The sequence below is a fragment of the Vulpes vulpes genome, chromosome 13 (assembly GCF_048418805.1).
Source record: "Vulpes vulpes isolate BD-2025 chromosome 13, VulVul3, whole genome shotgun sequence".
Taxonomy (NCBI): Eukaryota; Metazoa; Chordata; class Mammalia; order Carnivora; family Canidae; genus Vulpes; species Vulpes vulpes.
The window spans coordinates 119,956,458-119,971,487 of record NC_132792.1 but is presented as its reverse complement, the minus strand read 5'-3'; the positions used below and the strand labels follow the sequence as shown (position 1 = coordinate 119,971,487).

The 15,030-nt window shown below is 50.8% G+C and overlaps 1 protein-coding gene across 3 annotated transcripts; it reads right to left on the bottom strand.

The window, feature by feature from the left end:
• Positions 1-613: 613 nt before the first annotated feature.
• On the bottom strand, positions 614-11,802 carry LOC112923462 (Fc receptor-like protein 2). 3 transcript variants are annotated; one of them, XM_026003285.2, is made up of 8 exons: positions 11,592-11,730; positions 10,582-10,602; positions 8,080-8,343; positions 7,583-7,855; positions 6,019-6,306; positions 5,429-5,707; positions 2,166-2,486; positions 614-989 (listed from the first exon to the last, which is right to left on the bottom strand). In XM_026003285.2, exons 1-8 carry the CDS (start codon positions 11,620-11,622, stop codon positions 967-969), a joined length of 1,500 nt encoding a protein of 499 aa, XP_025859070.1. In that variant the 5' UTR covers positions 11,623-11,730; the 3' UTR covers positions 614-966. The 3 variants fall into 3 exon arrangements, with proteins under 3 accessions (XP_025859070.1, XP_072588747.1, XP_072588748.1); XM_072732646.1 differs by having other exon boundaries at positions 7,610-7,855; XM_072732647.1 differs by lacking the exons at positions 614-989; positions 2,166-2,486 and adding an exon at positions 3,972-4,185 and having other exon boundaries at positions 11,592-11,802.
• Between the last annotated feature and the right edge of the window lie 3,228 nt (positions 11,803-15,030).

Here is a 15,030-nt window from a genome sequence, read left to right as displayed (position 1 = left end):
GCAGACCCAAGCCCAGTCGATATTCAGCAAAGTACATTTCTGAATCAGGATTCTCCTCGAGAAGACAGTTTTAGCTTAAAACCTATGTACACACACACTCACACACCCGTATATAAAATGTCTGTTAATGTTGTGTTGTTAAATTTAACAAGCAGAATAAAGTAACATGTGGTTTACAGTACAATAAACTCACAACTACACCATCATTTAAATATACTCATACATTCATAAAAAACGCTTTAGAAGAATCAGCATAATAACAGCAGTTACTTCTGGATATTAGAATCTTGGCTGATTTTTCCTTTCTTGTTTGTCTAATGTGTTTTATATGTGTAACTTAAGAAAGTGTTTTAAAAAGAAACATTTTAAAAGCAGTTTCTTCCCAAGACACTTAGAATGGAAATGCAGGGGCGCCTGGGTGGCTCAGTTGGCCGAGTGTCTGACTCCTGATTCCGGCTCAGGTCATGATCTCAGGGTTGTGGGATCCAGCCCCACATCCAGCTACTCGGCCAGCACAGAGTCTGCTTGAGATTCTCCCCCTCTGCCTCTGTCCCTCCCTCCACTTGCTCTCTTTCTCTAGAATAAATAAATCTTAAAAAAAAGAGGATGGAACTGAAATGCCCACATTTTCTTTTATTTTGTCTGTTTTACATGCCCACATTTCTAGCAGATGCAGGGTCCATCTCAATTCATTCCTGGTTTGTCCTGTCCTCAGGAGATGCCACAGCTCTCCAAGGAGACAGCAATGGAACTTCCCAAAGGTCCCTGAGAAGAGGCTGGAACATGCAGGGTCTGGGCCAGGGTGTCACCAAATTTGGCTCCTTTGGGAGCTGGGTGTGGCCCCAAATACAGGTGGGTTGAGGCACTGGTGTAGTCCTGCTGAGGGGCCGTGGGAGCCACAGGTGAAGGGTTCAGGCCCACCTGGCATGTAAGGCCCCAGGGGAGAGAAGCTGAGGCCTGTGGTCTTCAAGTAAAATGGGGCAAGAATGCTGCAGAGAGAAGAAAGAAGGTGGTTAGGAGGGGGACGGTCCAGGAAGGGCTTGTCCAGAGAAATCAGGGGTTTCCCTTGAGAAGTGAGGCCCAGAGTAAGGAAGAGGGCCGGCCCCAGCCCCAGGCCCACCCTCCAGTGGAGACTGTCCCAAATATGCAGTTGGGGCCTCCTCCCAGACCTTGCTCTTCACGAGACGTCTCTATGAGTGATGAGTGTTTGATCTGCCCCAGTTCCATGAGGGTGTGGGACCAGGTATTGTCCCACTTCTCCAACAGAGATGGTGAGTGTCAGAGAAGTTTGCTACTTGAATGGCTGGGGAGTGGGGGAGACAGGCCTGAAGCCCCGCACAGCTGACCCCAAATCCCAGATCCCTCCTGGTGCCCTACTCTGATGTCGTGTCCCTGAACAAGCCGCAGGCTTTTATGTGCTCCTGACACCCGGCACTGGTCCAGTGGTTCTGAAGACCTTCGTCTGTCCACAGGACTCCCCAAGGCTGCTCCCCTACTCCTGGCCCGAGGGGCTGGGGTGCTCCAGCAGAGCCGTGGGCTGGGGCTGGGCGTGAGGTCCCGCTGGCCTCCACCCTGTCACGCCCCACTGTCAGGGAACCCTCTCCATGATGCTTTGTGGGCTGGTGTCCTTGGGCCCAGAGTCTTTCCGACTTTCCTCTCACCCCCCCACCCCCAACCTGGCCAGGGTCCCACGGGAATCCTGGGTCTTCCCCAGCCAGCCCAGCCTGCCTCTGATTCTGGGAATGATTCTGACCAGTGAGTTGTTTCAGGGAGAGGCCTCAGAAGAGCTGATGGGATGGCAAAGCAATATAAGCAGCGTGGCCTGGAGTAAAATCGCCCAAATTCTGTAATTCTGGGGCCTTGTAATCACTTCTTTACTATTATGCTCCAGTTCACAGCTATGAAAACATCAGTGTTTTGACACAAAAGCTTTGTCTTTTGAGATGGGAGATATGGGGTGATAACGGAGCACACAGGAGAGCCCTGTGCGACCCTGGGCTAACCTCACATAAGCTGTGTCCTGACCACCCCCGTGTGTCCAACAGGTGAGCGGCTCTGAGGAAGGGGCAGGCGTGGTGAACAGTAAGGAGGCCTGCTGGTGGCAGCGGAGACCAGGTTCTCAGAGCTGGAGGGCCAGTTCCCACCCCACGCTCTGCCTTACGCACCTTCACACACTGCTCCTGCATCCTCGCTGTGCTCACAGTCAAACATCTCAACCTGCTCACATTCAGCCAGCGTGTTCTCGGTCCCGTTGCACAGGGCCACTTGAATAAATATGGGCTGGTCCTCCTCTGGCAGCGGCGGGTACAGCTTGCCCGGGGGCGTGTGCTTGGCCGCTCCACAGCCCAGCTCCCGGCACACCACAGCCACGTCCTTCGTGTCCCAGCCGTCATCACACACAGTGCCCCAGTGACCTTCCCGTTCCACCTGCACCAGCCCTTCACAGCGGTGGGGACCATTTATCAAGCGGATTTTGGGAGGGGGCTCTGCAAACAGGAGGGGTCAGGGCACACTTAGAACTGTGGTCTTCCGGCAGCTCTCAGTGCTGGGGTGGGGTAGAGGCCTGCTGACAGAGGGAATCCATCTCCTAAGGGCAGCCCCACCTAAAGACCCCTGGGAAAAGCAGCCCTGCGTTCTGAAGCCAAAGGAAGTAGGGACATAGGAATTTATGTCTTGGTTTTCAGGAGCTCAGAAAGATCTTAGAAAAACAGAAGAAGGCTAGAATGAGGTCTTCTCTAGAGATGGAGGCTGAGGGCTCCAGTACTCCAGTGGGCTGAGCTGCCTGGTTTCTTCTAAGAGCCCCTCTACACCCTGTTGCTGGCCTCACCGATCCCAAGCCCGCTCCCTCTGCAGGGGGACGAGCATGCCACAGGGTTAGTCTGTGCTCTGCCCATTTGTTTGCTTTTCTAAACCGGAGTGATTTGTAAGGAGGCATTTTCTGGAGGGTCTCCAGCAGAGGAGGATTGGAGGGCAGAGCTGTCAGCGACCAGCCTCCCTTCTGAGAACAAAAATGATGGAGAGACCCAGCAGAGAGCCGGAAGGCAAAGACAGGATCATAAGAGCCAGCTGCGCACTAAGACAAGTCCAGTCCTCTCACATCACCTGCACTTGTTTTTCTCTGGCCCCAGACAATTTGTACAGAATTTCTGTCATTTGCAATCAAAGTGCCCCTTCTGACATAGTCAAATACCAAATTCATGGCAGAGTCCCTGCAGAAACAGAAAACCTAGAAGAATTATAGGTAAAATGTAAATGTGATTCTCAGAAACTCATAGATTGAAAGGATCAAGCATGTGTAAGACGCTGTGGAGACTGAATAGATAAGAAACTAGCTTCATCTAATAGAAAAATAAACACTGAGCTTTGAACATCCCAGAAAGAAAATTCACATTCTTTTCAAATTCCGTATAGAGGGGTGTCTGAGTGGCTCAGTCGGTTGAGCATCTGACTCTTGGTTTTGGCTCAGGTCGTGGTCTCAGGATCATGGGATGGAGCTCCATGTCGGGCTCTGTGTTCAGCGGGAAGTCTGCTGTCCCTTTCCCTCTGCCCTTTCCCCTGCTCAGACTCACTCCCCCTCTCTCTCAAATAATAAATAAGTAAATAAATAAATAAATAAATAAATAAATAAATAAATAAATAAAAATAAACTCGAATTCCATGTACAGCATTTACAAAGATACCAACTATGTGTTAGGCCATAAAAACATTCTTAGTAAGTTCCCAAAAGTAAAAGACATGTAGGCTATATTCTTCAATCAAGTTTAACCACAAGGACGATGAAGAAATCTGGAAGAAATTAACAAATGAAAGGATAAATATGAAAACTATTTGTAAGAAATTATAAGTCTCCAATTATAAAAGAAATGAAAACCCATATCCTACATACTTTAGAAATTAAACAAATGAAAATGTTAGCCATCGAAACTTCTAAGGGAGGATGAAAACAGTACTTAGAAGAAACATCTGCCTTATTTTTTTTTAAAAGATTTTATTTATTTATTCATGAGAGACACACAGAGAGAGAAAGTCAGAGACATAGGCAGAGGGAGAAGCAGGCTCCCTGTGGGGAGCCCGATGTGGGACTCGATCCCAGGACCCCAGGATCACAACCTGAGCTGAAGGCAGATACTCAACCACTGAGCCACCCAGGAGTCCCGAAACATGTGCTTTGGATGCATTTACTACCTGCAAATAAAGATAAAGAGTAAATAAGCATTTATTTGAGAAGTTGAAGAAGGAGCAACATAGAATAAGCCTAAAGCAAAGAGGAGGAAAGATATACTGAAGGTGAAGGAGAAGTAAATGAACTAGAAAACCAAAACCCAAATAGATTTGAGTTTTAAAACTGTGACTGGCTCTCAAAAAAGATCCACAAAAGAGATCATCCTGGGCCGGTCTGCTTCAGAAAGAAGCCATACAAATGGGTTGGAATTAGGCAGAGAGCTTTATCACGAATATAAAATTGGATGAGAGGGACTGGTTAACACGATGTGATAATATGAAAATCTGCATAAAATGCCCAACTCTTTGGATAAAGATATCCAAACTATTTTAATAAAAGATAGAAAAATTAGAAAGAAGAATGAAAAAAAGCAGATCTGATGATGGGGGTCAAGGTCTCACAACTCGGCAAGTCCTTCAGGCTGATTCCAGAGACTTTTCAGGCGGCTGGAGAATCCAGCACCGTTTTAAACCTGCTGCAGGGCAGGGCAACTACACAGCGCTGCTGAAATCATGCCTAAGAGGCTGACCTCTCCCTGACACCAAAACCAGAGGAGGATGGTTCAAAACAGAAAACTCATTTGTACATAAGGATGCGAAAAATTGAACCAAGATGTCAGCAATTCGTATGTAGCTACTGGCCTCGAGGACGTGGTGACTAAGGAGGGCTCAGCAGGAACCCGATGGCTGTCGCAGGGGAGGACCACCCCCACAGTGACATGTTAGAGGGGAAATGAGGGATCACTGTGATGCTGGCTGGTGGCGCAGTTTCCTGACCCTTGCTTCCAGCTCTACCTTTGCGCCCAGCGGCAGGGTGACCTGGCAAAGGTACTGAATCTAAGTCTCATTTTCTTGTCAGTAGAATAAGAGCTGGAGTGAGACAATCCAGATTAAAGTTCGGATTCCTGAATCTGTTGGTGGTTTTCCCACTGTTTCCTGAGCATTGATGAGGCTAGTGAAAGCTCCTGCCTACCGTGAGCCTTGGGCTTGCAGTGCTCCCCTGGTCCCCTGCGCACCCCGCGGACCCCACTGCCAGGCGGCCGGGTCCCAGCACAGAGCCCTGCAAACAGGGTGCATCCCGGCTCCCGGCTTCCGAGGCGCCAGGGGGCAGGCGATGGTGGGCGGGGATGAGGTGCTGAGGCCCAGCGGAAAGGATGCACGGGGGACCGCACCTGGTCGTCTAGAGGGCGATACAGCCGTGTCCTACCTGTGACGCTGAGTGTTATCGCCTCGCTGAGCTGGGCCCCCAGGCCGTTGTCAGCCTCACATGAGTAGTTTCCGGAATGTTCTGCGGTCAGAAAGAGTTTGAAGGACGCTCCTCCTCCAGAGGTGGCCGAGCGGCTCCCCAGGAACACATCGTCGTAATAAAACCGGTACAGGATCGGGGGAGAGCCTCTGTGGGCCTCACAGTGAAGCTCCATCACGTCCCCCACCACGGCCCGAGTCCCGGGCACCCTGAGGGTGAGGACGGGGCGGGATGCTGGGGCTGAGGGAGACAGGGGGCCCCGTCAGAGAGCGTCTTTCCTGCTGGACGGACTTACAGCCCACTCTGTCCTCATCCTGGGGTCCTCGCAGGGCTCCTCCAGCCCATGAGTTCTCTGTCCCTGCATGCCTCGTGTCTCCTTGCCCCCTCCCCTGGCTCACCTGCCCCTGTCACCACCACTATCAGAGATATCCCACCGTGTTCAGACGGCGTCTTAACCTCTTCACAGCCCTGCCCCTCGCTATCCCCGGCACACCCTCACGGCCACAGAAGGAGACTGTTGGGATCACGGGCTAATTAGGAGTGTTGCTCACCTCTGACTGTGACGTTCAGGGCTCCACTGCGGGCGAGGCCGTGGCCGTTGTCGGCCGTGCAGTAGTAGCGCCCCATGTGGCTCTCCCCGACAGCAGGGATCTCCAGCTCTGCTCTCTGGGAACGCTGCTGCTTCCTCCCCAGATGCTCCCCCGTGTCCTCTCTGTGCCAGGAGAATGCGATGTCCCCTGTCCCTTCAGCCACGGAACACACGAGGACCAGAGGCTCCCCTGCAAGTGCCTGGCCCCCCTGGGGCTGGGTCTCCAGGAACACTCCGGATACTGGGACCCCTGCATGGACACGAGAGGGCAGGTGAGGGTCTGTGGTGGAGGTGGTGTCCTGCTGTGCTTCCCAGCATGTGCAGTTGCTGGAACCTGAGTGTTTGGTGGGGAGGGAGCATGCTGAGGTCCCTGGCAGGCCCACCCCACACCCTACGCCCCAAACTGCAGCCTTGCTTTTCCTTCACACTCATCAGCCCTCAATAATGACCAGCCCTCAGTGACCTTGCTGCCTCCTCATTTCCAACATGCCAGGGAGGCAGGACAGCAGGATGGTAGGACAGCTGGATGGCAGGAGGAGCACAGGCTGGGTCTGCCTCTTATTCATCACATGATCTTGGTGCATCTGTTAATCTCTCTGACTCTGAGTTTCCTCATAGAGCGCAGAGACTCGTACTAGCTTGACAGAGCTCGCATGATGATGAAGGTGGAATCCATCCATAGCAGCTGTGGCACAGGAGGTGTCAAACTGGAGGTCACACTAGGGGTCACACTGGAGCTGTCACACTGGAGCTGTTGCATTGGGGGCCACACTGGAAGAGTTGCACTGGATGTCACACTGGAGGTGTCGCACTGGATGTCACACTGGAGGAGGTGTCCAGCAACTGGCAGCCATTGTCCACATTGTTCATCACCCACATGGCTGAGCAGGGTGTATCAGGTGGCTACAAGGGCAGATGCTGGCACCAGTGTGTCTGGGTTCCCATTTCAGCTGTGCTGCTTACATGCTGGGTTACCCTGGGCAGGTTGCTTGGCTATTCTGTGCTTTCCATTTCCTCGTGTGTGAAACGGGGATCTCTGGGTGCCAGAGTTGTTCTTCTGGGACTGAGCACAGTCGCCAGGCCTCAGGCCCGGCATTCAAGAAGTGTTGTATCAGTGCTGGGGGCTCTTTCTGCCACTCCTGTTACTGTGACCACTGTTCCCTGTTCCTCCATGGCTCTCTCTGGCTTTAGGGTGCCTCCTGGCTGGTGACAGCCCCTTGAGGATGGAGATGATGGTTATTTATCTTGTGTGTGCTGAGCATACTCAGTGTCCTGCAGAAGGTGCTCCAGGGAGAGCTTATAATGATCACTTTGCTGACTGGGAGAGTAGAGCTCTAGGGAAATGGTGCTTCTCCTGTCGCTACTGACAGAGCAGAGCCTGGGGAGCGGGGATCCCTATGGCCACATACCTGCCATGCCCGCAGGGACAGGGGAAACACAGCAGGAAAGAAGAGACCCAGGTCTCCCCAGGGGCACCCTGCTTTTCTCTGCCCGACCCAGCCTGCAGCGCTGCCCCTGGGACTCACTCTGCACGAGCACGTGGGACCGCTGACCTTGCTTCGAGACGCTGTGGGACGTTGTAGCCACCTCACACCAGTAGTATCCCGAGTCCCCCTTCCCTATGGCCGGGATCTGAAACTCTGATGAGCTCCCGTTTGATATCAGGGTGTGGTCATCCCTGAAGAAGGAGTAGTGAAGCTGCGTGTCTGACCTGTTCCAGGGAAGCCGGGTGTCACAGGACACGGTCACTGAGCTCCCCTCAATGGGCCGGATTGTCAGTGTGGGGGGTGGAAACAGGTCTGGAGGAAGAGATGAAACAGGTCAGCCGTTGGGGAGTGTGGAGAGCCGTCCAAGAGGTGTCCGGTGAGCAGGACTCACAGACCCAGACCCAAGGACACACAGCCACCCTTTCCTTTCTCCCTCCTGGGCTGGTATTCCCTACCGTGCACCCTGGTGCCCGCCCCCCGCACCCCCCCCCCCCCCCCCCCGCCAACTCACAGGCCCTTGAACACTGAGGTCTCACCCTGGACAGTAAGCCATACAGATCTTGTTTTTTCTGTCTTATATACAAAGAAGAATTTCCTGTTGGCCTCACAGGAATAAGAGCCGCTGTCGCTGGGTCTTGCGTTGGAAATAGTATAGCTCGAGAGATTGTGGTAAGTGGCTAACAGGGATCCATCCTTGTAGTACGTCAGTGTACTTATTCTGTTATTCCTTTCCCCAGAGCATTTCACAACCACCTCGTCTCCTTCATAGGCGTAGCTGGGCATGTCAATGCTCAGCCAGTCTGCAAAAGATGTCAAACACCCGCAGTGCGAGCAGGACACCCTGCCCGGTCCCGGCACCCTGACTCCCACTCACACGGGGCAGGGGGGATGATGTGTGCACTTGTGCACACACAGACACACACACACACAGCTGCACAGGACAGATCCCTTGGGAACCCTTAGTGACATCATCCGTATATCCTGTTATGTCTGTTTTAAAGGTTTCAATCCCATTTCCAGATCAAATACAGATTTTTGAATGACACTTGTATCTCTGTACGGATTCAAGGTGACATGTTCCTGTGGCAGCCAGGATCAACTTTCTCTGCATCTCTCACTCCTTGGAGGCTCAGCCTAGTGGTACAATTCAAACACTTTCTTTATTGTCTTCTCCCTACTGAAACAATCCATCTGCTGGGACAGTAACCTTGGGGCTGGAGGATCAGTACCTTTTACAGAGGCTTCTGAGAATCCTTTGCTGGATGGCCTCTTTGAGTAGGAGTGGGCTCCTCCCCTTGGAGGAGACTGGTCCCCAGAGCTGAGGGCAGCATGGTGTTTGGATCTACCCCAGCAGGGGAATGAAACCAACAGGCTGCTGAGGCTGGAAGTTCCAAGTTTGTGCAGAGGAAGGAGAGCCAGCCCCATACACTATGACCCAGCCCTGCAGCCTGGGGCTTTGGGGGGAAATTTCTTCAGCTGAAAACTTAGCTAGAAATTCAGGTTCAAATTTCAGTTTAGAATCATAGTGCATTGGGCTGAATTGCAGAGATGTTCCAATAAAAAAACCTAATCCCAGGCCTGACTTTGGATCATTCAGTGTAAAGAGAGGCAGAGTTGGACAGAGGAAGAGGATGTAGAAAGAGGTAAGGCCAGGAGTGTTTGTTTCATACGAAGGCTCTGCTCTGTAGCTGTGAGTTTACGATAGAGGGAGGGTATGCTAGCTCTCAGGGTACTGCCTCAGAAGGCCGACCACCCTCGCATGGGCTCTTGGTCGAATCTCCAAAGTGGAATCCATAAAGAGGTGGGACTTGATATCATATAAAGCATTTTCTCATCTTTTCAATTTTCACCTTTTCAATTTTTCATGTATTTTGCAATGCACACATTATTTCCCTCTAGGGATCTCTATTTATGGAACATGTTGCACGTGCATGCTTAGAATTTTTGTTCTTAATAAGTTCAGAGACCACTGGTTCCCCTGGACTGCTCGGCAACTTCAGAAGTCTCACTGGGGGACCAGGAGGCGGGCAAGGCAGTGGGTCAGAAGCACCAAGAGAGAGACACGTCTTGAGCCTTCCTGGAGGCCAAAAGTTTTCTTCCTCCACATGGAGATTGGGCAAGGTTTTCAGGGAAAATGATAAAGATGAAGTTAATTTGATTAAAGAATTAGAAAGAAGACTCGTGTGACTGGGTTCAGGGTAATGGCAGGGCTAGAGATAGGTAAGAGATAACTGAGTCTGGAACCAGGATCTGGCTGGGAGATACTTGGGGGAGAGGCTTTAACTTCGATGTTGGACTTACAGACCCATTCCCCAAAACAAGGCACAACCTTCACACACACACACACACACACACACACACACACACACACACACACACACATCTCACTGGATCCTAGGATAGTCCAGAGAACATTCTTGCTTCAAGTCAGGGCAGTTGTAATACAGTTTGTATCATCAGATATCAAAGTATCAGATATGTAAGGATGCCCTCTACTCCCTTTCCTGTAGGAGAGTGAATACTTCCTTGAAGGAGAAATTAAAGGAGAAAATGTAACTTTCCTGTCCTATAATATGAAACAAGTTAGGTGTGATTCTTTGCCATCAAAGGAAATGTTCAGGAGATGGTCCTGTTTTAGGTACAGCTTCTCCCTTGCCTCTGGTTGCCTCCGTGGTAAAGGTGTTTTCTGTCACAGCCTCTGGTGCAGTTGGGGGTCCAGAACCAGGAGAATGTTTACCCAATAGTAACTGTGTAAGGTTTGCTCTCCCTTCTTGGGTAACTTCTCTCTGGTCCCAGGGCTCAGCAGCAAGAAGAGATTTCACTGCCCTGACAGGGTCGGGTCACACCTTTAGCTTATCAGGCAGGCAGGTAGTGGTGCAGAGACCGAACTGCCCAGTGGGGACAAGCCTCCCACTCACCCCCACCCCAGTGCTGGCCCTGGTCCTTGCAGCCCCAGCTGGGAGGTGAGACAGGTAGCACCTGCCTCGCCGGCAGAGGGAGCCTCCCAGAGTCGGAGGAGAACAAAGAGGATAACTCACCAGACTGCACACCCGCAGCAGCTGCAAGAGGAGAGGCAGAGATTACCACTGGCCCATGGGCTGCGGACTTTCTAGGGACGTTGTGACCTCCAGCCTCCTCCCCAGCCAGTCTTTCTGCCCCCTTTCCTCCATGCCTTCTTCCCTCTACCCCCACTTCTCGTCCCTTCCATCCTCCTCCTCTCATTCCGCTTATCCTTTCTCCCTCTTGCTCTGCTTGCTTCCTTCCCTCATTCACAACCTCCCATAGAATCAAGTGCTCAAGACCCCAAAAAGGTTCATAAACATAGCCTCCCCCCCCACCACCAGAGCTGATTACTAGGTTGCCAAATTCTCAAGACGTCTCATGCTATATGTGCTCCTCTCACACCTTCTTTTTAAGACTGACTCTTGTTTAAGACAGGTTGCCTGCCTGCTGGCCACACGGAAGCCAGGAAGAATCCGAGGTGGCCACTCGCATCTCATGGATGCTGTTTCTCCCTCCTTCCCTATTCCTCATCTAGCCCTGTGTTTACATCCGTGTGCAAGGGTCAGATTTATCAGCAGAAGCTGTGGTCTCATCTACAGTTGGCAGGACTTGAAGCCACTCCAAAGTGTAAGGCAAGGAGAGTAAGACATGAGTCCCCCTGACAAGGTTGCTTGGTGTGAGAGTGGGGCTGGGAAGAGTAGGATTTCAGCAGGCTGGAAATATACTTTGCCCTAAGAGAACATTCCTCTGATATCCTTTTAAGAAGTGTTCTGATTTTCCCAGAGATAGAAGCAGAAATGGGTGTTTTCAAAAGAGAGAAGGGCATTAGTATTTGCAAAAGAGATGCATAGTCCTTTGTTTTCCTGGGAACCTGCTCTGCTCAATCCTGATTCGCAGGATGCCTACTGGTCCTGAGTTAGAAGCTGGGGTGCCTCCTTACTCATCCCATTAGAGAGATGTGTGCTCAAGAGCAGGTTCTGGGATGCCTGGGCACAGGTGGTTCTGCCCCGGCTCCACCCGAGTCCTGCTCCAGCATCTTACTCACTGAGGAGCAGAAGCAGTGGCCACAGCAACATGAGATTGGCAGTGAGATGTTCTCCCAACGATGGTAAGAGGCAGCTCAGGTCCTAGAGCGGCGTCTATCCCCATGGACTGTGAAGCCAGGATTGGGAACTGTGGCTCAGCAGGGATTTTATAGAAAAATAAAAAAGGAAGTAGGAAAGCTCTCTGTTTGCCAGTCAGCATTGTTCCCACCCTTAGCCCCATGGGTGCTGAGAATATAAATGTTCTCTTTCACAGAGTTACTCAGATGTATGTGTATTGATCAGAAATGCTCCTTAAAATGTAAGGTGTCTTCACCCTGTGCCTAAAATCCTCTTAGGGAAGCTTTCTAACTCTTTTTGGTTTTCAGAGAATTTTGACTGAGTTCTGACCCTGCCAAGATCCACATCACATGCCTGGTCTCTTTCAAAGGGAAAGAGCAACCTGCTGCTGCGGCTCAGTGTGTATGGCTTGTTGCGCAGCTCCTAACGCTGACACACCTTCCAGCGTGCATGGATGCTGCTCTACAGAGACCCAACCAGACCACAGGAGGAGACAAATGGGCACTCCTGATCCAGGGGATCAGGAGAATGCGATCCCACTCCCACCCAAGTCACCTCTGCCAATGAGATGTTGCACACAAATGTGTGCAGAATGGCAGAAGTCATATGAGCATCCTGGGGTATTAACCTGAGGCATTAGCTCTGAACTACCTGGAAGTGATCTGAAGTACCTTAGCACACACAGGACAGCTCAGATCTGTCCCCTCACACTCCAGAGTTCAAGAATAAAGTTAGGAAGAGAGCCCTTGTGTCTGGCTGGAAATAGAATCCACTCTGGTGGTTAAAAGAAGGGACTGAATGAAGGAACTGCCTACTAGATGTGAACAGGCTCGAAGGGTTAAGGCCACCCGGAGACCAGCTGTGGTAGGTGCTGTGGCAGTGGTGAGTCGGCCTGGGGAGGAGGATCATTGGAAAAGCCCTATGAGAACTGGGGCCACCGGTTTGCAGGTGGAGTTGTGACTGGAAGGGACATAGTCACTGCCAGAGACAGGTGCCAGAGCTGAGAGGAGGCAGAAAGGCCTGACCTTGCTCTTCTCTTCCTGTGTCCAAGGTCCAGGAAGAAGCCAGAGAGGCTGGCTGATGCCAGTGGCAGGTGTCAGCCTCCCAGGGCACAGAGCAGCAGAGAAAGGCACAGAATGCATCTGGGGTGTGGTGGGTGAGTGACTAGTGGGGGAGAAAAAGTTACACCAGCATTAGAAGCTCCTTCCCACCAAAAGTCTTTCTCTCTTTATGTTGGAATCTGCCCATTTCCACCCAATGCCATCATCAGTGGGTTGATCCCTGGGATAAGACAAAACAGAACACCTGGATCCTCTCCAGTCAGCTACTCTCGGGAGCAATACTGGAAAAAAAGAAATAAACAAGACAAATGAACACTTCCTGGCTGACAATTTCAGATCCAACTTCCAGAGGTAGCTCTTTGTAACCTGGCTGTAGACATTCATGACTTCTCAGTAGGTGTGCTCCAAACATACAGAGTGTGCACAGGAGTTGGAGTAAGCCAAAGCTTATCTAGGCTGACAAGTGCAGGCCTTTCTCTGCTGATTCACATTTAGGGTCTCTGGGGAGCGGCAAGCTGGAGGGAGCAGCTTCTGAGGGCTCAGACTCCAGGCCTGACTTGTTGACCTTGTGGGAGAAGGGAAGGTACCGGAGAAGTCACTCCCACATGCTTCCATATGCGTTCTATCTTGCAACCTCTTTGATGCTTCACCCTCTATAAGTGAGGACAAGTACACGATCTGGGTAAGCTTCCAATCCATGGGAGAAAGAGAGGAAAGTGCTTAATTAAGTCAAAGCAATGTCTGAGGAAGAACAAGATTGTGTGACAGAGACGGGGGGTGAACAGCAGGATCAGAGGCAGGAAAGAAATGATGCCGCTGGACCACTCCAACCATGAACCAACGACATAAAATAAGTTGAGAGCAAATGTGATGGCTTTTCATTATTACGTGCTCCTTGGGATCTTGCTATAATGTGTAGACACTTTACCCTCCCCCAGATACACAAACACAAAAGTAGAAGAATTTTTCAGGTAATTGGGAGATTCAAAACTTTCAGAAGTGATCCAGGAACATCACATTAAGAGCCACTAGCCCATGGCTGGGCAGTACAAAGGCTCGGCAGCATAGTGATGGGCAATTACATATTTTCAAAGGGAGATTCCTGAAAAATAGAACTTTCTATTAAAAGCTCTTAATAGAGCTTTTTAATAGCTCTATTTTTAATAGCTTTTTAAAAAATACTCTTCTATTTATTGATTACAATTTTAAGCCATGAGAGGAAATCCGGTGGGCTCTTGCCAGTTTATTCACCAAACAAGAGAATATAGGCCCTCTAAGATTTGAAAGCAGGTTCCTGCTGTCTGGAGCATCCGTCCCTTCTGGGGAGGGTTGGGCTGCTCACCCAAACCCAAGAGAAGGGGCAGATTTCAGAGGTAGGGATTGATGTGTCCTCAGAACAGCCATGACCTGCCGAGCAGGAGAACTCATCCCAGTAGCCTTTGGCTAAAGAGGCTGCCGAGACAATGCTCATCGAGCCAGGCATCTCATAGCTTTCTGTCTTAGGGCACCATTGTACCCAGAGGCTCATGAGAACCGAGAGAAGGGGAACTCATGAAACTATATCCACACTAGGGGATGAAGGTCCTGAGATTAGCATAAGTGGGACCTCCCAAACATTAAATCTTGCAGCCCTCCCAGAATTTTTTTGAACTTCTACCTTCCTGCCTCTTGTGTCACCAGGATGGAGGAGATTGTCAGAGGAATGGAAAGAGTCGTGAAGGCAACAGATAACTTTCCTTGACAGCGGGTCTTGTTTGGAGGCATCTCATACTCACTGGAGGCAGGGACCCTGAGGCTTCAGGAACAGATCCAGTTAAATATGAAATGACCACCCCCCTCAGGCTCATGGAAACTTGAGGAGGAAAAGTCATCTTTCCCTGGATCTTTAGCAACACTGTGGGGGGCAGACTTTCTGTGCTTCCCTACAACGGTCTCCTGCCCTCTACTAACCCAGGTCACTGATGCTGACATACAAAGATTTTCAAAATCCTCTTTTCTCTCTCTCTTTTTTTTTCTGGTGGGGGAGGGGTGTTGGTGATGGTGTTCTAGGAGATAGTACAGCCTGTGAAGGGTCAGCCTGGAGTCTGCAGTGCATTTGACCCATAGGGGATGGCCACAAGGAGCATCTTCTCCTGACTGTATTCTAGGTCTGGCCATTAGCCTAAAGTAAGGATGGGGAGAGCTGGGGTACAGTCAGTGGCTGTGACAGGGTCCTACTTATAATAGTATCCCCAACATTCAAAGTTCTGATGCCGTAGGACTTCCTGTCTCTCCAGGACTGAGATGATCATGAAGGCCTACAGGTACAAGCACCAAAGCT